The sequence below is a fragment of the Nicrophorus vespilloides genome, unplaced genomic scaffold, assembly GCF_001412225.1.
Source record: "Nicrophorus vespilloides isolate i.1.1-1 unplaced genomic scaffold, Nicve_v1.0, whole genome shotgun sequence".
NCBI classification, from domain to species: domain Eukaryota; kingdom Metazoa; phylum Arthropoda; class Insecta; order Coleoptera; family Silphidae; genus Nicrophorus; species Nicrophorus vespilloides.
The window spans coordinates 45,468-71,913 of NW_017096545.1; the positions used below are offsets into that span (position 1 = coordinate 45,468).

The following is a 26,446-nucleotide window of genomic DNA, read 5'->3' on the forward strand; positions in this document are numbered from 1 at the left end:
CATATATATACATATAAATATAGATTATCTATATTGTTAATATACAAATATTTTCATTTTAAACTTTAATTTGACACCATCTCGTCAAACAGAATCAACAACGGCTTATTATATTCGCTCGACCATTGTGAGCAATAACAACAAACGTATATTGTAATATTATATAATTTTGTTTGGCTTATCATTTATTAACTTGTACGTATCGCTGGATTCCGAGAAGAGGACACCGAGGTCGGGCCGCAGAGGAGTGATGATGATGTTGAACTTCAGTTGATCAGAGTTCAAACCAACAAGAAACTTGCTATCGGGGGTATGCGTGTTATTCATATCTTCGAACGGTATGAAGTTGTCGATATTCAGGATTCTGTCCTGGGCTGTGAAGTAGTGGGCTCGTTCAATTACACGTTTCACGTGTTCAGTCCCGCCTTGTTTCGCGTATAACAGTATACCGATCTTCACTTTGATGTCTTCGCATTCTCCGATGTGTCCACGAAAGGTCAAAGCTAAACGGACGACTTCGTACTTCTGCTCGGGCACCTGCAGCGTGCCTTGCCATACGATGAGGAAGCTCTGCTTGAACCAGACACCTTTTGGATACAGATCTACCATCCATTCGTAATTTCGGTCGTTCTCGCATTCTGCCACCGACATGTGTGTGGAGAATACGAAGGTGCTTGTATGGTAACTAGGTACAGAAAGTACGTTATCTATGATTAACACAGCACTGTAACTATCACAGGTGTACAGTCGAGGTGTCAACAGTCGTCTGCCATCGTCCGTAGAGCATAGTTCCTTCAGTCGATCCACTTGTCCAGAATGGTACATCATTCCCATAGCCATCCTTTCTACAAAAAATTCTTTGTGTTCCTTTATTAGAGGCGACAGTAGCAGATCAGCCAGCTCGCGCGGTGACATCATAGGGAATCGTATATAACTCATCGCTACTTCAATCAGGCTCTTCATATGCAACTGCAACTCGCTTCTGGGAACTCCTGATTGCTGCATCCTAATCTTTTGAAGATCTAACCATCTAATAACGAAATTATAGAGAACCATCTCGTTGTAAACGACAATATCGTTCTGCTGTAGCAAATTCACAAAGAGTTCTGCCTCGAATTCGCTGAATTCTGGTGTATTAGCCACCAGCTCCAAGTTCCATTTGATGTAACTGAGGCATTTCTCGGCAAGTTCCATATGTCCGCATGGTATGGTGTATTGCAACCAAGAAAACAGAACGTTATGTGCAGACGCGTGAGGAATATGGTTGATCATGTAATCAATGCACAGCCACGTTAAACTCTACAAACAAAAATATAGCTATTATTATATTCACGCGCGATAAAAGAAGCTGCCAGTTCAGTTAACTTAGGTTAGCTAATCTTTACCTTAACAATATACTTATCAGCTAAACATAAAATTGCCATAACGTTTGTATGCGTTATAATTATCTTTCCTGTATAAAAGTATTCTAAAAAATGATGAAAAACTGGCTCGCATTGCGGTAATTCCCGGAGCACGACTCTGCTCTCATTCCATTCACTCCATTCTGGCTTCATCAACATTGCCTGAAAATATTTACAATTACATTATTTGCAAATTTTATTTATTCCATATATTATTAATCAGTACATATTTCACATTTTAATTTAATTATAATAATCAATAATGCTTCACAATGTATACATTACAACAATGCTAATACAAATAACTCAAAGTGAAATTAATACAATTTCAATCAGACATAATAAGAATTTGTACCTGCAATTAATTTAATAACTTACTTGAAATACATCACTTGAAGCGCATAAAATAAGCCTGTGTGTTGCATGCTCCTTTTTGCCAACTGTCAAGAAGACATCACACATCCGTTTATCATGGTAAATGTTCTTCATAATCTTTAAAACATGATCTGAATTGTCCACCTAAAGAAGAAGAAAAAAGAAAACTAAGTTCAAGAGATGGATATAAATAAACAAGTAATTTTGGCTCACTGCAATTTGGCAGGTGCTCTCATGGTTGTAACTCATTTTATGCGGGTCCTCTTTTTTCCTGTTCTTACAGTTGGGTTCTTCATTAGCATCCATCAGATTAGTGACAATAACAACAGAATATTAGAGGTTGGAAAATAAAGTTGCAGAAATATAGTAATATTATTTTGTTATAACCTCAACCGAAAAAACGGACCTAATGGGTAAATTCTCACTGATCGCACCACCAAATCTGACAAGCTATTAACACTGCGACATTGATGCCCTTTCCGTAGTCCATTCTGTTCGTTCCGTAATGGATTTACGCTTTAAAAACAAAGAGAAACTTATAAAAATCAAAGACGAACAATCGTGAATTGCGCAAAACATGTAAACATTTTTTTTTTGACAGATGTTACGTTTTAATATGAACATACTCAAATTAAGTATTGTACATATAACTACTTTGTGCTTTTTTTTATATAAACACTTAGTTTAAATTCTGAAATTGCCTTTCTGGTATATTCCAATTAAAAAATATATTAAGAGTAATGTTGGTCACATACCTCAGTTGTTATAAAGCAATTATATTCAAAGTTCTTATGGAATACATTTACTACAGACTAGGACTATACATATGATCCGTATTAAATTTACATTATTTTTTTAACATATATTGTTTTGTACTTCTACAATTTTAATTTAATAAATTTATCTTCAAATTTTTGTACACATATCCATAACAAATTAAATAATGAGAGTTTGTAGGTAAAAAATTATTGTTTTATTATTGTTTAATATAAATATGGAATGTAATATGAACAATCACATATTGGGTTGTCAGGAAAATTCATGCCTATTTTCGCTAAATACCATTGGTGGTGTCTAAATATAAAAGAATTGTGAAAAACAATGAACTTATGTATATATTCTAAAAAGTGAGATTTGAACCGCCTTTAGAAAAAAAAACCGTCATTTTTAACTAAACCGTAACTGTAATCGGAACGAAAAATTGCTCAATTGAAAAACCGAAACCGGAACAAAATTTTAATTACGGTTCAATTTGTCTTTGATGGGATTGGTGTGTTTTGGTTTATTGTTGTGTTGGTCGGTCTATTGTGAACAGAATATATAAACAAACAAAGACATTGATGGAGTCTCTTTGAATACTTTGAATTCTTGTTTCAAATAAACAAAAACATAATAAACAGAACCATCAAGGCCGAATTCCGTGGGAACGCTTAATCATTAATATAAATAAAGCCTCAATCACCACCAATCAACCACCGACAAAAAATTACAAGTCTTGCGCAACTTACATTAGAACAAATTCAAATGAAAGTGATTAAAAATGATATTACTGTAAATATGACCGAAAAAACATTACAAAGTGCATGTGTTGAACTAGTCACTAATTAAGGTTTATTTCTTTTTTATTTTCAATTTTATAATTGAAAACAATAGTAAGGGAATTTGATAAATAAAATTAAACCAAAATTTGATATTTGACTCGATTTAACTAATTTAAATTGCTTTTTTTACATTTTAATTTCTGAAACTGAACATTTACTTGGAACGTAACCGTAAACCGGAACGAAATTAATTGCGATTCGACTCTCTAATTGTCATATAGACATAAAATGTATCATGATTAAGGTTTAGTTGATTTTTGTAAATTGTATTTGAAAGTTAATGCTGAGATTGTAATTGTATTAATGAAATCGAACATTTCTTTAATAACATATATTATTTCATATTTTACACTTTAAAAAAAAATTCAATATACAAAGATATAAAATGCAAACATGGAGATTAAAATGTTATGCGTACGTACATTCCAGCAGTAAACTTGCTATTGATTTGCTGGGATGCACATTAGGAGCATGGGAGGATATGAACAATATTATTTCTATTCGATTGGTAGGCCGGATGGGAAATGGGTAGTAAAATTTATCGCCGCCCCCGGATTCCCAAAAGTCACTTATGTAATACCGTGCTCCCCTTATCACCGTGCGATTCTTTAATGTGTTTTGACAGGTAAAAAGCCGCCGGGAGCGAGGCCAATTTTTTTCGTATTTGTTGTTCCCTCGAAAAGTGTGCTATGTTTTCGCTCAAACAGCGAACATCAACCTCCCCCAAGTTTCCCCCCAAGGCTCACACCTACCGAGCATCTCCGGTTACTCGCCTCGTATTTCTCAATCAGCATTATCCGAATGACGAAGATGAAGATGAAATGTATCCGACTCGAGAATGTACCATTGTTTCAAACGTACCATTTTAAATTTAAACGTTTCTAATTACATTTCTGGATCAATACATGCTAAAAATAATAATGAAGTCAGTGATCTGTAAATATATATTTCATTTTCGTTTCTTTCTTAGTATAAACGTATTTGATGTTCATACGAACGTACACCTTGTCATCGGATATTTATATGGTGCAAATTTATAAACAGACTATAGTAGAGACAAGTATGAATATGTATAGGAAATCGTGAGACATAATTACTACGGTAATAACTGATTTAAACTGTAAATGAGGATAAAAATCAATGGTAAAATATTTTCAAATGTTTGACATATTACAATTTCTTGGGAAAATAATGCTACTATAGTACTAATTATTAAGTTGTTGTTGAAAGTTTTTATACTATATAATTGATCAGTACATAGCTGCGTAAATGTCCCACTGCCATAATTAATTGTACGTTCGTACGAATATTTGTATGTTACTTCAGTTAAATGACAGCATATAATGATGAATTATCGAACGTATGTTAAACGTGCACTGAAAGTTCTTCTAGATATTATAAAAGATCAACCTTTTTCTATTTTATTTTGTAACTGGTTCAACCGACATAATTGTACACTATTGTTATTTATACATTACTCCGGACAGAGAAATAATCATGTACGTATTTTCAAACGTATGATAAATGAATGTACATAATGTGAACACTGATTATATAATTAAAAGACAGCTTTTCCCAATGATCCGAATTATTAATGTTTGCCAATCAATTTTAAGATGACTTCAATCCGTTTTTATTAATTTTCTAAATATTTCCTGTATTTTATTTAGCTGCTGCTTGATTGGTTATTTATACGTTAGTTCAAACAGTGGATAAATAATCATTTACGTATTTTCAAATGTTTACTGAAAACACAGATTTTACTAATTCATACATTATAATTTGCGACTGATTCGACTGATATAATTGTACGTTCATATGGTTATTTGTATATTAGTTCGAACATGAGGCTATAAATAATCATGTACTTATTATTAATTGTACGATAAACGTACTTTCATGAAAAGCGAGTTCTAAAAAAAACATAGCTCTTCCAGTTGAATTGAATTATTCAGAGCTGGAGCGGAGGCCCATTCATAACTTTATTCAATTCCGTTACATAAAAGAAAGGTCCCACTTACAAAAATTAATTAAGTGGTTTGTTCACTTTATTTTCCTTGATAATTATTGGAGTGTGAATAAATAACCTTTGGCTTTGGTTTTGAAGATCATCAAAAGAAACGATTAACTTTTATCCAGGAAGGGAAAAAGAAGAAGAAGAAGAATGAACATAAACAACAACAAATTATCAATGGGCAGACAAAAGAAGAAAGCTGAACTTTAAATTTGTTTATTTTTCGGCGAGCGGAGAAGATGAAATCATCGCCAGATGAAACTCATTTAACACGATACTCGTAAATCTAGTTCCTCCAACTGTGATTTTCATTAAAAAACTTCGCGCCCTATTCAAATGCTAAACGTCGTTCGTTATGTATTGTTTTTTTTTATTTTCTCCTCTTTCTGTTGTTTCCCGTTTCGAGCTTTGAGCCATTAAAAATTTAACTGAATAACGTAGCTCGTGTTCCGCAAGTTAATTTCAGTAATTTCATTATTATTATTAACGTTATTCGGAAATCGCGTAACGAAAGTTTCCACTCTGTGTTTTTTTTTAATTAAAACGCTCCTAGGCAACAATTATGGTGAAACCTACACATTTCAGTTATTTAGTTAAGATATAAATGAATTTGTTTGCGGCTATTATTACTGTGTTATCCTTTCGAGTACGTGATACGAAAAGGATTTAATCAGTTCAGCTCTGATGGGTTTTTAATAAATCCTGAACTCGTTGACAGAACATATTGCCGATAGGACGATAATAATCGCTGCTGCGACATAAGAATGCTTCCATGGAAAATGTTGCATATTTTTTTTGTATTCTTGTCTGTTTGTTTGCTTGCTTGTTTGTTGTCATGTTGGGTGGCTTCTAGATTGCAATTTCCAACGAAATACAACAACGAAATCAAACAGAAATTTCTGTCCTAGACATTAAGCGTGGACGAACACCAAACAGATCGGATTTCAATATGTATACTATGCAAATAGGCCGGTTCCGTTTTACTGCGAGACAATTAAAAGCTCTAAAAAACATGTTTTTCGCCCACGCAAAAAAATGTACATGTGCAAAAATACAAACTTTGCAACGAGTGTTATTAAACGTTTCACTACATTGTTGCAAATGCTTTTCGATTGTTTTAATCCGCATAGCGCAACTGGTATAAAAAATGTTTAGTTGTACAATATTTCTATACTTCATATAAATACAATATAATATATGAACCGTTTATTTTGAAAATGTTCATTTGACAATTTTTTTGTTGACTAGTAACGTTTATAATTTGAAGTTAACTTAAAAAAACAGTAATTTGCGGTTAAGTGTATTCAAATTATATGATAATTTTGAACACATAATGCTTTTACATTTAGTTTAATAATTATGAACATTATTTTGAAAGTGACCTAAGTCCACTTAATTATTGATAATATCCGAAAATGCGGATCTTCAAATTTCCGAAGATTAATGTGTATTCATACGGTGGCAATCGCTAGCTCGACAAACGAAATACCGTCAATCAAATTCCCAACGTTTGAAATTCCGACTGCTTGAAATGCCCCACGTTTGAAATGCCGACTGTATCGAAATCCCGACTATATTAAAATCCCGACTGTGTCAAAATCCCGACTATATCGAAAATGTCAATAACAATTAATAATCTAATTGTATTTGATATTATTTCATAATGTTCAGGTTAATTATGAATAATTCAACAAAATCAAACAAATTAATAATAATTTATTGTTATGATATAGTTGGGATTATGTCTGTCGGGATTATCGTTGTCGAGATTTTGATATAGTCGGGATTTTGATATAGTGGGGATTTCGAACGTCGGGATTTCAATAAACGGTTTTTCGGTTGTCGGGCTTGCGATATAGACCCGTATTCATAATGTTCACATATTTGTTTGGCATGAAACAACTGCATCAAGAGGTTTATATGAAATAGATTCATACATCTTGAAACAGATTAATATAATATAAGTGAAAGACACATCTTTGTGATAAAATAGAAACTCTCCTTTAAGTTCGTGGCTAAAAATTGTCCTAACTGTTGAACATCAAGACATTCGTTTTTACCTAATGATTGAGATTTTGGCATCGTAGAAATGTCATGAAAGTAAAATAATTTACTATTTGTTTCCTAATGTTATTAAAAAAGTGCCGGAACGGTAATAAATTTATTCTAAAGGAATAATAAAAATTATCAATAAAGTTTTTATTTTTATGTGAAATTAAATGATCGGTTAACAATTGGTATTTACTAGGAAAATAAATGATAAAAAAACATATTGAATATTACATGTATTAATAGCATGATGCACTTTGTCACATTTATAGCTCTGTTTATTGATTATTAATTGATAATAGTCTTATAGGGACCAATTACTTATTAATAGTAATATATAGACCAGACGTACATAATATTTATATTGGTAAATTTGCAAGGACAAAATGATATTTCTTATATTATGAAAATAAATTTGAATTTTGTAACAGTTAATTATTTTGTTATTTTATTCTGATTAAATAAACACGATTTTTTGTAAGTTCTTGAATCGGTCGACCAATATTTTTTTCAATTGGTGTTATTGTAGACAATACATTTTTTTGTAAAAGTGACATATTTTAAATGAAAAAAGTATAAGATCAAGAAGTTCTTCAAAAAAAAAACATAAAACTATTTATATTTTCTTACCAACTTAATAGAAATTAAAAATAAACAGTATAATGTTGAAAAATTATATTTTTTACAATTATTATCCTTAAATCACGTTGCCTCCGGTTGAAGACTACTGTATTATAACAGAAAAGCTTGGGTCAATAGCTTTTTGGTCTAAATAAGGCCAATAAAAATGTGTATATAAATAAATAATTAAAAACATTAAGTTTTGATTAATATGTCATAAAATTAATGAAAAAAATATTGAATTTTGTGAACATCAATTATGCTTGATACTGTTTTCAAGAACATTCTTATCCTGAAGGTTAAAATTAATTACTTTTCAAATTGTTGTCGTATAGTATAACACAGTTTTATTTATACTTTATTTTATCATTTTATTTATACAATTTTTAAAAGTAGAGGAAATAAACACATAACGCATAGTTCTAATAGAGGACCTGAATAAAATAGAAATAAACAGCACATAGACTGAAAAGTTCTGAAAGAACGATCTTTTATGTATAAAACTATATTTGTTGTTGTGAATTTATTTTCTTTTAAAATATATTGATCAATGGTATTTCTTTGTTAGTCGTTGTGTTTAGAGCAAAATTGTGAAATAATGCACACAACTTTTGGTTCAGATATGTATATTAGTTTGTTTGTTTTTTAGATTTTTAATACATTTCGTATTAAAAAAAATTGCTATGAGTTTAATTATAGTTACGTATTTAATTATATTTATATTATGTGATTGTATGCAATTATTCTTGCATTCAATAAAATATATATTAATAATAAATAAAATGACTACTTTTATAAATGATAAAGAAATATGAAATATTATCTACGATGTTCACGGCCAATTTAAATATAATCCTATTCCGACTGATCCCAACCTTCTTATTTGTCCGTTCCGTGAAGAATGGGCATGCATGTACAAATTTGAATACAGCTTTATTTGGTTTTATAAGAAGCCATTTGCATCCTATAGTAAAATTGATTTTCTAAAGCAAACAACAACATCGATGCGTTCATAACAACGTCAGCGACGCTTTTTATAGACGCTCATTGAATGATTGTACAAAAAACAATATAATCTGAACTAATTGTTGAATCTGTTTTGACTATTTTTTGTAATACACAGCAATACTTTCATAGTGCATTCTCTATAAAAGATTGAATATTGTTACAAATTTTTTTATGTACATAAATTATCGTTTTTTTTTTCATTTTATTTAGTTTCTCGATTAGTCAGGTTTCAAACAGGTGGTTTAGCGTTATTGCTGAAGCGTAATATGGAAACCGCCTTATAAGAAACTCAGTGTTTATGCAAATCTGATTAACTTGTACCATGTTCTATGGACAAATAATTCTAATTGTTTACACAAATCAAGTCTAGTTTTTAAATTTTCAATCCATTATTTTGCCTTTGAAAACTAATGGCATTATTTCCTCTTTATATATACTTTAGATTTTATAGTCTCTTTACGAAATAGTTCTTAACATAAGTTGTATTTTATAGAAACATCGTTCTATGCGTTATATAGAAACAGCATTATAAAAATACTGTGTTATAGGAGGCATTACTGTATAGTTTATTAAAGAATTCGCTTATTGAAGTATCTTTCAAGAAATGTTATATCTATTACAAATCTCTCTCTCGTTTTACAAATAAATCTAGATATTGGTTACAATAATCTTCAGAAATAACTTAACCATAAGAAATTAAGCTTTACTATGAATAATTAAGATTTGGTTAAAAAATAGATTTTGGTACTTCCCTAAAAATAACTTTGTAAACAATGCAATTTGAGAAAATAACAAATAACAAAGTGATCATTTTTAATATAGAATTTAATATAACACATTCTTAGATTGCAATTCAATTCATGAAATATTTTAATATACCTCGCATATTGCAATTTCGATTCATAATTTAAATATAAAATACATTTTAATTGAGCTATATACAATAATATTATTAAGACTATTACTATTAAAACATTTTTATTCTATAATATTTTGTACAATTTTACATTGAGTTAAAGTGACCGATTCGAGTAATGTCCGCTATAAACTTTGATTAAATTTTGAAAGCTGTCAAATATTAAGTGTTATATGTATGAGCTCTAGTCTCCAATTGGAACAATGTCTGCTTCACACTTCGTTTAACTTTTGAAAGGTGTCAAATATTAAGTGTCATATGTATGAGTTCAAGTCATTAATTCGAATAATATCCGCTTCACGCTTCGATTAACTTCTGAAAGCTGTCAAATATTAAGTGTCATATGTATGAGCTCCAGTTACCAATGCGAGTAATGTCCGCTTCACGCTTTGATTAACTTTTGAAATATGTCAAATATTAAGTGTCATATGCATGAGCTCTAGTCTCCAATTCGAGTAATCTCTGCTTCACAGTTCGATTAACTTTTGAAAGCTGTCAAATATGTTGTCATATGTTTGTTACCTATGAAATATTAACATTTCTTGCAACATTAATATAATTAATTTATTTTATTGAACTAATTATAATGTTTAATGAATTTATGTAATATTTCAATTAAATTGATTGGAAAGTTTGTAAGTAAAATTAATATAAGTTTCCAGTTGATTTTTTTCTGAAAATTTTAATAATAATTGTAAAAAGTTTCTACAAATGTTAATCCATAAGAGTAAGTTTCGTTGAAACATTTAAAAAAAAACTTGAAAAGCTTTAATCTAAAACAAAATACAAGATAAATGTTGTGCTTTGCTTTTATATTAGTCAACTTTTTATGTTTTTTTTTTATTGTATTTCGGTTTAAATTCCTTGATCCATCCAGTTTCAGACAGTCCGGGATATTCCAATTACCGGGACTATTATATAATAGGTTATATAGGTATAAACATTGTATTTATAAATATAACACTTATAAAATTAAAAGAGAGTAATCAGTTCAAAACATTGTATTTGAAATGAAATGAATCTTTTTTCATTCATTCAATGTGAATTCATTTAATTAAATTCTCGAAATTCAAGGCAGAGGATCGAATTGCAATTATACGCGTTGGAACTCGAATCTCAGGACGAGAAGTTTATCCTAGTTACGTGTGTATTTGTATACATGTCCTGTCTTTTTTTTGTGTATATACTATGGAGCTGTTGTCATTTCATTTCCGTTTTCGTGCAATTTAATATTGTTTCTGCGGTAAATTGGATGCGAATTCGCTTTCGAGATAAACATGTGTATATACATGCATACACGTGTGTATGGGAGTGAGAGAGTGTTTTTTCCTCTTCGCAGCGCACTTTATTTTTTAAATTTATATTTATTACGTTTTATTTTATTTTTCCATCTCGAGGGTGAACGGATGAGGGAGAGAGAGAGAATGAGCATCGTAGGCGGCGAAGTTAAAGACTGTTCGAGGGGGTTCTAATCTTCAATACCGAATGCCTCTGTGACGGATGGGTTTTGTTTTCGGGTTGTTTTGTATTCTTAACTGGTGGCGATTAAAATTAAAAAGGCCACCTCGAAATGAGAGTGACGACAGTCAGGACATTTAGCCACTCGTTATTGTTATTACCATTTGGAGAAGTGGTCTTTGTAAAGGACGACGCGAAGTACAGGGGTTTAGGAGGATGGAAGTGAGGGAGGGGGTGATCCTTGCGTAGGTTGTGTGTGTGAGTGTTGGAACGACGCGAGATGAAGAGGGGGGATGTTTGCTAATTAATGTGAACCTGTTTCACACACACGCACGACTTCAGGTCTTGTTGTTATCCTCTTCGGTGCCAGGATTCTACGGAGGGTGGGGAGGCAACGAGAGAAGACGGCACCGACACCTCCCCCCTCCGATGGTCGGCGTCGCGACGCTCTTGCAGCGCCGGCGTGCGTCTTCCTATTTCACCTATATAAACGGGACGCGAATTCGTGCAGCGAATCTGTCGCGTCGCATAGGGTTCAACAGGTGAGTAGTTTATAACGTGCAATTACTTTCTTATTTTCTTGGCTTCCTTCTTTCAATATACACACTTTTTTTTCACCCCGGTTTCACACAACGGGAATATATTTTCAATTTTACCTCACATCATGAACAAAATGTATTTGAAAATAAATAAAAAATCATATATATTAAGTATTATGATTGTTGCAATAAATATTATTTTTTATTAATATATATTAAAATCTTCAATAATTTCAATATTTAACAAAAATATTTCCAACTTACAAACTTTAGACGCAAATAAATAATTCAAATAAAAAATCTGTTAAATTTTGGAAAATTCATGATTTAATTATATTTTATTTCAAATATTTAGTTTAAATGTAGAAAAATTATAAAAATAGAAAAATCTTTGTTTCTCTCTCATAAATGTAGAGAAGACGTCTTTAATTAAATGAATGCAAATTTAAAAAAAACAATAGTAAAATTTTATTAAATCATTTAATTGTATTTTATTTCAATTTTTAGCTTAAAAGTATATAAATCATAAATATAGAAAAAGTTTCACAGCAGCAGAATTATTTTTAAAATTTGATGAATGTGGAGAAAATATCGCTAGTTGCAGTAATAAATAATCCATTTAAAAGCATCTGTAAAATTTCATGAAATATATAATTTAATTTAAGTTCACATATTTAGCTTAAATTTATAAAAAAATTACACTTAATAAAGTGGAGAAAGAATCTATAGTTATATTTAGTAAACAATTCAGAAAAAATATTATAATTTACACTTAAATTTTACATTACTACAAAATAAATATTTCAAGAAAATATTTTAAATGAATAATATAATTACTTATAATTAATTGTATCCATTTCATTAGATAATTATATTTGATTTTTGAAAATGCAGATAAAAAATCTCATTAATTAATGTAATTTTATACTACAATAATTCATAAATTAATACCTAAAAACAAAAAGAGTAAGTAAATTACTTTCATATACAGTTATCTACTATTTGAATTTAATTTAGATATTTTTATTGTCACTGATTTCTACTAAAATCTTATAAAATTTTGTATTAGAATAACTTACACTTCCATATTTTATTTTAAATTTAATTTATTGCGTTCGTGTTTCTAAATTTTCTGAAGTTTTTCATTTTTTTATGATATTTCTGTCTTTTTTGTGTATAAAATAATTTAATAACAACTGTTAACATTTACTTAAAAATATTTGTCTGATTTATAATTAAATTTTCTAAGTGATATTGTTTGAAAACTAATATTTATTAAATTATATGTATTAAACAAAAACGAAGAAAACAATCAACTTTCAATAATGTGAATTGAAAGTTGTATGTTTATATAAATAAATATATATTGTAGTGCAATTTAATATGGCAAAACATGTTTGTTCTAAACATATTACGTCTTTTATTCTAAATTTTATTGAAAGGAGTTTCAATTAAACATTTTTTTAATTAATTACTAGTTAAAAGGTTCTTCAATTAAAAATATTAAATGTTATTTCATATTAATGGACTAATGGACAATCAATTTGTAATACATTTGTTTCATTGATTATTGTTTTATTTACATTTTATTGACCGCCAGAAAACGTTTTAAAATATTAATTAAAATCATTCTTGAACTTTGATCAATAATTTAATGTTTTACAAAACTTGCGTCTTCATTCTAATTTGTTGTTGAAAATATTTATAATATGAAAAATTGATATTTTAGTATTTTTTAGCCAAAATTCTTTAAAAACAATGTAAAAAACTTTATTGGGTGTCTTGGTTCTTTATTTGTAACAGATCTACGTAGAAAAAGTAAACAAAATTACAGCTATTCAATAGATATATTATTTCACAGAATATTTAGAATCTTGTATATTTGCCAGAATTAAACTTTGAAGATTATTAAAAAAGTTTAATTAACAAATTTGTTTAATAATATTTACTTTAGTTTACATCATTCATTCATTTTGCATTAAATCAAATTATTTAAGCACACACATCTGAAATATTTAAACATGAATTAAATAATTAATAAAAATTAGAAAATATTTCATTACCTTATATTTAGAAATATATTATTTAATATTTAGTTTTAGCAAATCAGGCAACAAACTACAAAAAAAATATCACATTTTTTATATTATTTCATTTAGTTAATTTCATGTGTGTAAGAGATAGGCTAAGTTGAAACAATTAAATAGTTCGTCCAAAGTTTAATGGAAAATCTTCGTTTTTCGGAAAGTGCATATTGTAATTTGCAAAACAATCATCATCCTCCTCCGCAAAACCCCGTTCAGTTACAGTTGAAATTTTAATTGCATATGGTGTGCGCGTGTGAGTTACAGTTAATTAAATGGAAACTTCCTCGGCGCAACACAAAGTTTCTTCACTTTTCACGCGCGAAATTTCATAAATCGCGTTATTGTGCAACTAAACTTGAACATGCAGAATGCGAATTTTCATAATCAAACGTATATAATTCGTAATTGTTCTTCATCTAATTAAATAACTTTTGCTACGAACTTGCGTTAATTTAACGGCTGAAATCATTTTTTAAACAAATCCAGCAATACCTCCAAGTGCGGATTTTATCAATGTGAATTCGCTATATTACGGTTTGAAAACTTCAAAACGAATACAATTTTATTTGAGTAAAATAAAAATAAATTCTAAAAAAATAGTACATAAAATGATTTTGCTTGTATTGTCATGTTTTTTTCTTGATTTATTTTTCTGCGCTTTTAAAGTCCTCGATTAGTCCGGTTTCACATTGTGCGGGATATTTGAACAAAATATTAAATAAATAGTATACAAAATTATTTTGTTTTATTCTCAAGTGTCTTTCTGTTTAGTTTATTTTTCTGCGCATTTAAAATCCTCGATTAGTCCGGTTTCAAATAGTGGTTGTATATTAACCGATTATTCACACGATGTATTTCTGTACTTTTAATATATGAGCAAATAAACAAATTAAATATGTAGAGATAAAGCATGTTTGAGGTTTTAGTAAACAATTTAGTAACGAATGATAATAACTTGATACCAATTTATTTGTGTTTTAATATGACATTAAACATATTGTTATATGTAATTAACATATTTTTATCTTACATAAACATAATAATATGTATTACTACAATTATACAAATAATCATAAATCATTTCGCTCCGTTTTATATTAATTTATATATATACAAGAGTTGCTTTATATTTGTACCAAGTAATCAAGTAGTATTTAGTCATTAATCCTTCTAATATACGTAATAGATGTTGCATAACTTACATTAGATATAACTCAGAACTAATATATAATAATAACTCGCATAGTAGGGCTTTGATTAATTATAGTCCAAATTTCAATTGTTAAAATAAAAATAAATTGTAAAAAAATAGTACTCAAAATAAATAAAATAATATTTTCTCTTTCTTTTATATAGTCAAATCTTTTGTGTGCAGTTTATTTTTATGCGGTTTTAAAGTCCTGGATTAGTCCGTTTTCAAACAGTCAGGGATATTTCATTATTTTAATTTTGTTATTACTAAATATCTGAAATCATTGGCATTTTTTGTACATTCTAATAATTCTAATCATTTGTGTATTACGAAATGATGAGCAAAAAATTAATTAATGAATTTTTTTACTGATGTCTTAGATTTAACGACCTTACAAGTTTATTTTAATTTTAGTTTAAATAATATGATTAATTATACTAATTGTATAAAATATTTGGTTATTATATAATATTTTTCACTCATCTAACTTTCTAATCTACTGTTAAAACGTTGCTAAAATATGTTGAATTTATTTAAAAGTATATAAAGATTTTTATAATTGGTCCCTCTAATATCCCAAAATGTTTGAAACCGCACTAATTGAGGACTTTAAAACCTTACGATAAAGGTCCAATGTTACAAATCGCAAAACCGTGTAAAAATAAACTGTATTATTTTGAATCAGGACTGATCGAAGCAGCACTATGAGAGGTACTCATGGTAATTGTTCCTGTATTAATGTGTTATTTTTTTTAATTTAAATTATTATAAATTTTTGTTATAAAATAGCTATTAAAAAAATATTGAAATTTATATAAAAGTGAATGCAGTAATAAAATATTTAATATAAAAAATGAATGAAAATACAGGAATTTTAGATTCTAAAAGCCGAAGTATGTTTTCGTGATGCTTAAATTGAGAATGCAAGTTCATAATGGTTTCGGTTCATTAATTGTGTTTGTTCCTTGTACCGGAAGGGCGTAAAGCAGGTGCGCATACGTTTCCATTTCGAAAGAAAATAAACGTGAAATTTTTATAAATTTATAGCGACACGCGAAGAATTTATTATTTCGCAGAAAGTTGATGCGTTTTGGTCGATGCTGCAGGAAGCACACGAAATTCAATTTGAATTTTTTACTAAATACAACATCCGCTGAAACAAAACGTAAAGTATATATCCTTTTAATTTCATCAAAATTCGATTGTAACAATCAAATTGAATTATCAAAGTCTTTTGATCGAAGCGCGCTTTTGTGTAATGCATTTTCGTGGCAAATATCACGTATGTACTCTTATTTGTTTGCTCGAAAATTGGTTTCGGTAATTTCCCTTTTGTTTCCTTTTTGTGGGAAAATAGCAGTAGGTGATATTTTCCAATCAAGTTAACAAACAGTCGCCAATTGGTGTACAACAAACAATACATAAATGTTAATGCGCCCGGCGCATTCACCAAAACCGCATTGGGTGGATAATGGAAAGATATGATAGTGCTTCACATGGTATATGCATTGAGGCAGAGATGATTTGAACCGATTTTCCTTCAGTTTGTTTACGTGAACTAGTAATTAGGATGAAAGTGGATTTCATCTGGGAAACAAGGGACAACAAAATACTCTTGTAAAGTATACACAACAAAATCTTTAGTGACTTCATAGCTGTGTTCTAAAGCTAAACAAACTATGGTTTTAGAAAAATAATGCTACTAATCCTAGTTCATTATATATAATGAAGTTTACTAACTATTAGCCTTAAGGTTTACACAATTATCCATTATATTACATAAAAACGTTCCTCTTACTTCTCGAACGCATCGGTTTCCGAAACATTCGCTTTCTGAACAAAATTAAAACAGCTTACAAACAGTTTTCAAACATCCTTTAGTATCGGTTTCAATTCAATAAAAAAATACGTTTATAAACAAAATTAGATTTGAAATTTTGCATCTTCATAAAATTTTGATTATATTTAATTGGAATACATATTAATTTCAGTTTCTGAAAATTTAAAATAAAATCGACTGATACAAAATTTCAGTTTCCAAAGTAATGGTTTTGGTTTGCATATAGTTCACGCTTAGTATTGACTTAAATTTAAAAAAAAACGAGGTTTTCGATATATTTGGTTTGTGAATAACAATACAAAATAATTTGGAAAGATGCAAAATTTCGGTTTCCGAACATGGTAAAATGGTATTGGTTTGCAAATAATACAATTTACAAAGATTGATTGAAAATATAAATAAAATGGTACAATTCCTTCAAATACGTTTATCAAAAAATAGAAGGTGAACAATGTTCGGATTATATTTAATTGAATTATCGCTATTTTTTTAATTGTTGGAACTTTGCTACACGAACACATCAGTTTCCAAATAAATCGTTTTCTGAACAAATATATTCAACAAAATCATCTCATGTACTATTTCGGTTTACAAACATGACAAATACTATTGGCTTGCATATTAAATTCAGTTTTCAAACATCATTAAGATTCTAATTAATTTCGAGAACCAAGGTTTCAATGTATAGAAATGGAATTAATATTTCAGATCATGATGGGATGATGATGACTTCTATTATTTTTAATTATAACATCATGCTTAAATTTAACAATTTTGTGCTGAAATATTCAAAATTCTTATATAATACAAACTATTCCATTTCAATAAATAATTATCTATTTATTTACATTAATGTCATAATTTTTTGATTAAACATACTATTTTTATTTATTAATGAAAATGATTTTTTTTTTATTAATTTACCATTTATTATCATGTTAAATTTCCATTGACTCTATAATATTTAGAATACATATAAACGTATATCACCAGATTAATTATTCTAATATAAACAAACTATGCATACACATTGTTTTAATACTGAACGATTAATTATACTAGATATAATATACGTAGAGTGCATTTCCGCATAATTCATCCTCGTATTACGTTGTAAAACACGAAGCGCGAATTTTAAGGATAATTTATTATTTATAATTAAAGTGAAATTAAAATACTTCATCAATTTTATTAATGCAGAGTTGTTAAAGTATTTAACTTGGTTTTCTTATGACAAAAAAAAGCAGAAATTTACAGAGATAATCATAACTTAGAAGAATTTTCTTGAAAGGTTTCAACTAATATACAGTAATAGCCGCATAGTGCGGACTAATCGACTTAAAAACCGCTTAAAAACAAACGGCACAAAAATTGATTGTATAGAAAAAAAATTATTTTGATGTATTCAAACCTATAGCGAATCCGCAATGATCGTTTTACTCGAAATGTCTATAAAGTAGAACCAGTTTTTGTGCGGTACTTTTATTATGCGATTTTATTTTTGGCGTTGGCACAATTGAAATATTTTCTATTTATCAGTGTGCATATGTGCATTTTGAAAATTTCTTCATATTCGATTTCGTAAATCTTTGATGTATTTTCTAAGTACGATTTTTTATATCCACCGCATAAAAAATGTAATATTTTATACAAAGTTATTTGTTATATGTAAGAATTTATGAAAAGTTCGGATATTTTTTTTGTGCGATTTTTTTATACAGTCTCTAACTACCGATCAAAAACAGATTTTTCTGTAGTTTTAAAAGTACACATATCACGTTTTACACGGTACTTTCTTTACACTTTTCCAAGGTTACAAAAAAATAAATTAAGAAATATATGTTGAAAATACACTAATCTCACGTTTTACACGGTTCTTTCTTTACTCGTTTTCGCTTTAAAATGGTTTAATAAAAATTTAATTAAAAATTAATGTTCAAAATAATCTGTCTTGGGTTGAAAATTACATAAACTGAAATTTCAATATTTATAATAAAACATTGTCAGTAATTTGACAGATATATTATATTTTTGTGGTGATGTTCATTTTCAGAAACTACCGAAACTCCAAAAACTCGAACATGAAATCCTCCGCAACTAGGATGTTCGCACTTCTCGCTGCGATCTTCATTATCGAAGGGAATTGGGTCCGCGCCGCACCAAGTCCTGACAACGACAAGCTACTCAGGACTCTCGAAAACCTGGACAAGCTCTACTCGTCCATGGCAAGACCTAGGTAAAGTACTCGTTCCGTTTATATCTTTCTAAATCCGCTTTAAACGTCCTATTCTTTCAAAACATTTCTATCTGCCTATCTATCACCAAAAAAATTAACCACGACATATCTAACCGAAACACAGACGCTTTCACGTAAATAATCACAAAAGAAAAAAAATCAATCAAATAATTAGAAAACATCACAGAACATGAATTAGTATAACCATTCATATATAAAAGTCTGGAAAAAGAGCGCAAAAACTTCAATGTAAGTAAAACATTTTGGGGCTTCGCTTTAAATTTTGATATAATATTATAAAAGCAAATAACGAAAACAAATCCTCAGCTTTGCATGTCTCGTCTTTTATTTGTTTGCATTTATATGTCTCTCTCTCTCTATCTCTCTTTGCATGCGAGTGGAGTTAAGTCGCTGTTAAGTGTCGCGTTACAATTGATCCCTAATGAGATTCGGCAAGTCGCTTCTCGTCTGGCATTTAGAAACCTTAATTGCTCGTGCAAAATAAATTTCCGACGTACGATTAATTATGCAACGCATCGGGGTTTCTTGCATCAACTGGTGCATAATTTAGATGCAGCTACGAATCCAAACAAGCTTTATCCGTACACAAAGATCTCTGATGTTTGATATCATCTCATGGCAAATGCACATATTATCTTTAAATCGGTTTGAATTAACTTTGTGAATTAACATTATACAATCATTAAAAATATATTTTTTTAGTAATATATACAATAGGTAAAAAAGTATTAATTTCATCAATAAACTACATACAAAAATAATTATAGATAAACAAATTAATCACAATCAAAATACAAATGAAATGAAACGAAAATTTAGTTTGATTTTAAATATTAAAATCCAGACTGTATGTAACTAATAATTACATATACATTTAATACAAGAAGTACAGTATTAAAAGTATTCTTCTTCAAATTTTAATACTTTCTGCTATCATTATTTCAAGATTTAATTAAATTATTGAAAAACCTTAGTTTCATTCCCGTTTACATTATCTACCAATTAAAAAAAGGATAAAAATCAAAATTATACTACAAATCATTCTTGTTTTTACTTTAATCTATTTTAATGACAATTCGATTATTTAAAAACAAAAAAATAGGGTTTTTATAATTATAACAACTTCAGTTAGATAATTTTATTTCTAATTGCTTTTATATTTTATTTGATAATATTAATAATATTTATTGAAACAGAAAATTACAAAGTAAAAAACTCAATACAATAATATAAACATCATAAATAAAAAAATGTCAACTGCTTCAGTTATTTAGTTCAGTTCTCATTTGAAATTTCAATTTTAAGACTTTTTATGGATAATAGTTATAATGATAACAATACAAAATACATATATTAAATACATTAATAATTTTATTTCTTATTGAAATGTGTTCAAGTTGTATCAGATTAATGTTTTAAATTCAAATTTGTGTATGTTTTTTTTTTATAATTTAGTCTAATTTTAACTTGTTACAAAAAGTAATTAATTTATTTGAAATATATAAAAATAATTAGATAATTTTAAATCATATTTTAATTGAAAAAAAAATATAAATCGTCCTGTTCGCCAGTAATAATATTATTTTGTAAATTAATATTGTAATTCTTGGGTAATTCTAGGTTGATCTAGTCAAATTAGGCTAACAAAAATGTACAAATAAAATAAAAATCATCCTGTTATTATTATGAGATACATTTGTATAGATTATTTATATGAACTTCTTAATTATAGCTCTGAATATAAAATGTGTTCATTCTTAATGAAGTGCACTAATAAAGCTTTTTAGTTGTAAATTATTTAACATCATATCTCATTAAATATTAGTGGACAATATCTTGGACTTATATCTCTTGCCTGTGCATTACTAATATCTATACCATCAACACAAATTACGTAATATATTTTACGTCGCAAATGCTACTTGGCGAATATTAAACTTTCTCATTCTAGATGTAAAAGGATTCTATACATAATGAATAACCACATTTATTTTATATCTCTTTCATAAAAAATAACGTATTAACGTATCAAAAATATATTAAATATACTTTCTCAAAATAATAATTTATTTATTACATAGTTTTTTATTATCATTATAAAGATTTTTTTTATAATTAACTTTAAAAAAATAGTTATATAAATGCACAAAAATATAATTATTTTTTTGTATTTACACATTTTATTTGGATTTTGTTTATTTGAAATTGAGTAAAATTATGAGATCCATTAAAAAATATTTCATATTTATTTTCAACACAACGAACTCACGAAATCCTTCCGTTCCAAAGGGTTGTTCGTAAGTCGAATTTGTTCGAAAGTCGGGAAAGTTATAGCTTTTAGAATTTTGTTCGTAAGTCCGGGAGTTCGTAAGTCGGGGGATAACTGTAATAATTAATATGTAAAGAAACAATGACATTTTGATTTTAATTTGTTGATTGGCTGTCGTCTTGTAGGTTAACTTCAGTAGTATATTGATGCTCTTCGATTCCACTATTTCCTTTCACTGTGAATCTGCTGCTATCCTTAACACTGTCATTGTCCATCGACTTGGCTTGTCCATCTGTGATGTACCGAAAGGGTTCACAAAGGGCCTGGCTTGACCAGGATTCGAACTGGCGCCCACTAAATCGTGGGTAGGGTCGTCCTGTTAGTCGTCCTGTATTAAAATATAAAAATTGTTTTGCTAATTATTAAAGTTAAAGTAATTGTTTCAAATATTTATTTAAGTTTTGATATAGAAAAAAATTCTATCACTTGACTTAGTTTTTAGATATTTTGTATACATGATTGAGAAGTTAAAATTTATATTTTTTTTATAATTCAATATAATGTAAAAAATCTATTATTATTTGACTTTACGTGTAGCGAATTTGGCCATACATTTGTATGTATAAAAAAAGGCAATAGACTAGACAATATATTCCAATCTGAAACATAAATATTCGACGGAAACTGGAAATCCCAAAGGCAAACAGTAATGGACGTGTTCTACGTTCATGGACGTTATAGGGCGACAAAAACGCAAACACCACGGAGGGTCGGAAATATGAACTTTCGCGTTTCGTTCTGTTACCATTTTTTTTACGTATATACATGTGTGTTTGTATTCCTGAATTTATGGATGCACACGGAAAAAATGCATCTGGTGCTTAAAGTTCGGGATTTACGATGAGGCCGTTCCAGGATTTAATTGTTAGGTGAGGCTAATTGAAAGTGGGGACTGCGTAGGTTATGATCTTGATCAGGATCAATGTGTGTGTATGTGCAATGGAAAATCCTTGGGTTTTCGTAAACAGCGGGATGCGGATTGCGACGCAGTCGGGGTGCGGAAATTAACACGCTAGGATTATCATAAGAACAGTAAACTTCCCGTTTAGTCTACTATATTACCGCTCCGAACACCAAAACAAAATCCTCAATTGAGACGCTATTATTTCAAGTAAATCCCTATGCAGATTACCTACTAGAGGCTCAAGTTTATATTCGACTTTGCGAAGAATTAAAATTGAAAAATAAACGTATAAAGTTAATACCAATGTTTAATGCTCGACCTATACGGTAAATAAATACAAACAAAGGATAATCAAATTTATAGTTACCTATAAATAAGGTATTTAATAGCAAAGCTTGTTTATAATGAATCTTAAATGATTCTGATCTAAATGTATCAATATTTAATTAACTTATATAACTTACTTACAAATACACAATTTAATATACGTGGGTCAATATTCCTATTCATTTGGTTACAATGTTTTTAATTATTAGAATAATCCAATAGTTTTGATATATTAAGCTTATTAAAATAAAAGTATTGAAATAAGAGTAATAAGCTTTAACTTAGATCAGAAAGACCTATGCTTAATATGCGTTTGAAACAGTTTACTTTTTATTTTTATATTTAAATTATATTTTTATTGTTGCATTAAATATTATTATTTATTGAGCTTTAGCTTTCAGTTATTTTATTGATAAATAAAACAGAAGTTTTGTACTTTTTTTGTTAAAAAATTACATATGTTATAAAATATTCTTGATTGAAGCTTGAAAATTGAAAAATAATTAAAAAATTAATAAATTTTTTTTTCACTTAACCTACTTATAATATTTAAATGAATTATCACCATATCAGTAAATTATATACACAAATCATTCAATAATTGTATTATAAGATCTTAAATTTGATTCTACTATTTATTTATAGTAATGGACTAAATTAAATCAATATTAAAGTAGAAAATTTAGAGAATACTTTTTTTCATATTTTCAAAATTATTTATGAAAAAAATCCACTAAAATCATTCTGATGATAAAACTTTATATTATTATAGAAAAATAATTCAATAATTATATCATAAGATCTTAAAATTCATTTTATTATTGAAACCAAAACAAGTCAATAGTAAAATAGAAAAAGTACAGGATAGTTTTTTTTTCATATTTGAAAAATATTTTATGAAATTCTACTAATGATTAAAGCTTATAAAGCAATTAAATCAGGTTAACTAAAAATCAAAAATTCATTTGATTTAACCATTTCATACTAAATATAAAAATTAATACTTTGAATCAAAATTTAGACATAAAAGTATTAAATAGTATTCAGTCATCAAATTCTGCTTGGTTCTGTTTTATTAATAGCTAGATCGCATTTTAGTTCTAAAATAGATTTTTGTATTAATTGATTATTTACTATTTTTAACTCAATAAAAAATATATATCTACATATCTTAGTATGAAGACTTTTACATACGCTTTACAAATAAACTGCAAAGTTTACAATATATTTAGGGGTAAATTGCACTAAAACACAATTACAGTGGAACCTGTATTTTCACTCGTATAGTGAAACAATTTTCTCCATAAAAACTAATGTAATATACGATAATGCGTTCCATTTTGCGAGTCATTTTATTACAATTTATTTTGCTCGTTAACCGAAATGCTCGTTAAGCGAAGTTCAACTGTATATTTAAAATATTCCTAGTACATATGTGTATAACCCGGAACGAAAGAGTTTAATAAACTTTTATCATTAATATTTTACAATTAATAGATTACAATGTAATTAACAATTTTATTTATCTTTTACACTAAATTAAAAATAAACCCAATAAGTAATTATTAAAATAGGTATACTTTTTAAACACGTTATTAAAAATTAGAATGATCAACGAAGGAATTATATAAGTAACGTAATAAATAAAAAGTAGTCCTAAGTAAACTATATTAACCTGGCAACAGTAACAGTGATGCTTCCTGATATAAATAGTTGGTGATAAATAGTTGAGTTTTGTAACAACAATATTAAATGAATTGATTTGTTGCTCTGTAATTATAAATTGAACTACTTTTGACAAGTAACAAATTATATATTTGTTTTTCAGATTTCACTCATTTTAATTGCCATAATTAGAACATGGAATAGTAATAATGAAATATTTTTTATCAGTTTTGCCGCCAATATACTGGACTGTTTGAAATCGGACTAATCGACGAATTGAATACATATAAAAAATATTACTGTATTAATGATTTAGACTTTATTATTTTAGATTTAGTTTGTTTGAAATTTTTAAACCGGACTATAGTGAATCCGGACGGATCGAAGCCCGTACTATGAGAGGTATTTCTGTAATTTGTTGCTTTTATATCATTTCAGATAAAATAAATTATTTCCCAATAATATTTTCGAAGATCAAAGTTTTTACAATTTTAGAAATTAGGTAATAGGTAATTCCACAATTTGAATATTACAATTGGAAACAAATATAGATTCAAAATTTACTTAAACTTATACCAAAAAGTAATATTTTAATGTAATTTCATAAATTGATTAAGATTAAAGTTAGATAAATATAACTTTGAAATTACCTGAAACAAAAATTATTAAATTTCCTTAATATTCATAAAAGTTAGACATTTTAATTGTTAGATTGAAAACTAAAATTAAAAAGAAATTTCATTATAATAAATTATTAAATATTTTGTTAATAAGTTAGTTTAAAAAAAATGTATTTATTGACAAAACATTTATTTTAAATATCCAATATATGAATGAAACTATAAAACTAAGAATTGCATGCAATGTAATACAAGGAAAATGTGGGCTGAACAAATCTATGAATATAAATTGCAGGCAGATTCCCAAATGTCTTGCACACGCGTATTGGATTTTCGGGGAAACATTTATATTTAATGTGAAGACGAAAGACGAATTCGAACATAATGCACTACAATAGGAAATTGAAACAGTTTTAAATTAAATTTCAAACTAAATCCCTGCACAAAACTATTGTTTTAATATTTCAAATATTGATTTGTTTTCTCAATATAATATAAATTTGGAGTGATCAAGATGTACGTTTGTACGTCTGTACGAACAAATAAACACGTACAGTAATTGCATATATTTATATGGAAATATACAATATAATTAATGTAAATTAAAATAAACCAAATTTCAAAACAAAATTTTAAAAAAAATCACAAAATGTATACAAAATGATGGATTATTTTTTCTTCAGTCAAATGCGATTTCAATGTCCTCGGTTAGTACAGTTTTTGAGATATTTCTTCTATACGAGTTAGTGCTGCATTGGTGGAAGTGAAATGAAATATGGTTATGATTATATGACTGTTGTCGGGCTTCATCGATTTTACTGCAATTTCCTATCCATAATAACAAAATTGTTATTGATTTGCGTGTAATCGAATGATTAATTAAGAGAACTATGTGTATCGTGGAAAAAGGCGTACGAACTACTTACCTTGGGGGCAATTTTTCAATTATATTAACTCGACTTAATTTTATAATTATATTTGCACAGACGTAATTAATTACAATATGTCAGCTCTCGTTATGTGACTTTATTTTTTTGCTGTTAAGTATTTATCTTACATGACAATAATATTTAATAAATGACACCTTTACAATGATAATTCAAGGAAACGATAATTATAAATTTTAATTGAATTAACGTATTCCGTTTCGTAATACTTTTTGCAATATGTAAGTACGATCGCTTGGAAATTTGTACGTTCGTATGAACTTTGTGTACGTACCTGCGAACAAAAGTTTATAT

General features: G+C 28.0%; 2 protein-coding genes across 3 annotated transcripts in view; one reads left to right on the forward strand and one right to left on the reverse strand.

Annotated features, from left to right (window-relative positions):
• Positions 1-20: 20 nt before the first annotated feature.
• LOC108557366 (BTB/POZ domain-containing protein 17) lies at positions 21-2,374 on the reverse strand. Of its 2 annotated transcripts, XM_017913853.1 has the most exons (5): positions 2,185-2,374; positions 1,992-2,068; positions 1,782-1,922; positions 1,386-1,565; positions 21-1,299 (listed from the first exon to the last, which is right to left on the reverse strand). In XM_017913853.1, exons 2-5 carry the CDS (start codon positions 2,025-2,027, stop codon positions 160-162), a joined length of 1,497 nt encoding a protein of 498 aa, XP_017769342.1. In that variant the 5' UTR covers positions 2,028-2,068; positions 2,185-2,374; the 3' UTR covers positions 21-159. The 2 variants fall into 2 exon arrangements, with proteins under 2 accessions (XP_017769342.1, XP_017769341.1); XM_017913852.1 differs by having other exon boundaries at positions 1,992-2,374.
• Positions 2,375-11,947: 9,573 nt separating this feature from the next.
• The window catches only part of LOC108557363, a 31,892-nt gene continuing 17,393 nt past the window's right edge, over positions 11,948-26,446 (forward strand). The window contains exons 1-2 of the mRNA XM_017913848.1: positions 11,948-11,987; positions 19,157-19,339. Of these exons, the coding sequence (XP_017769337.1) occupies positions 19,185-19,339 (155 nt within the window). The 5' untranslated portion in view covers positions 11,948-11,987; positions 19,157-19,184. The remainder of the gene's footprint in view (positions 11,988-19,156; positions 19,340-26,446) is intronic.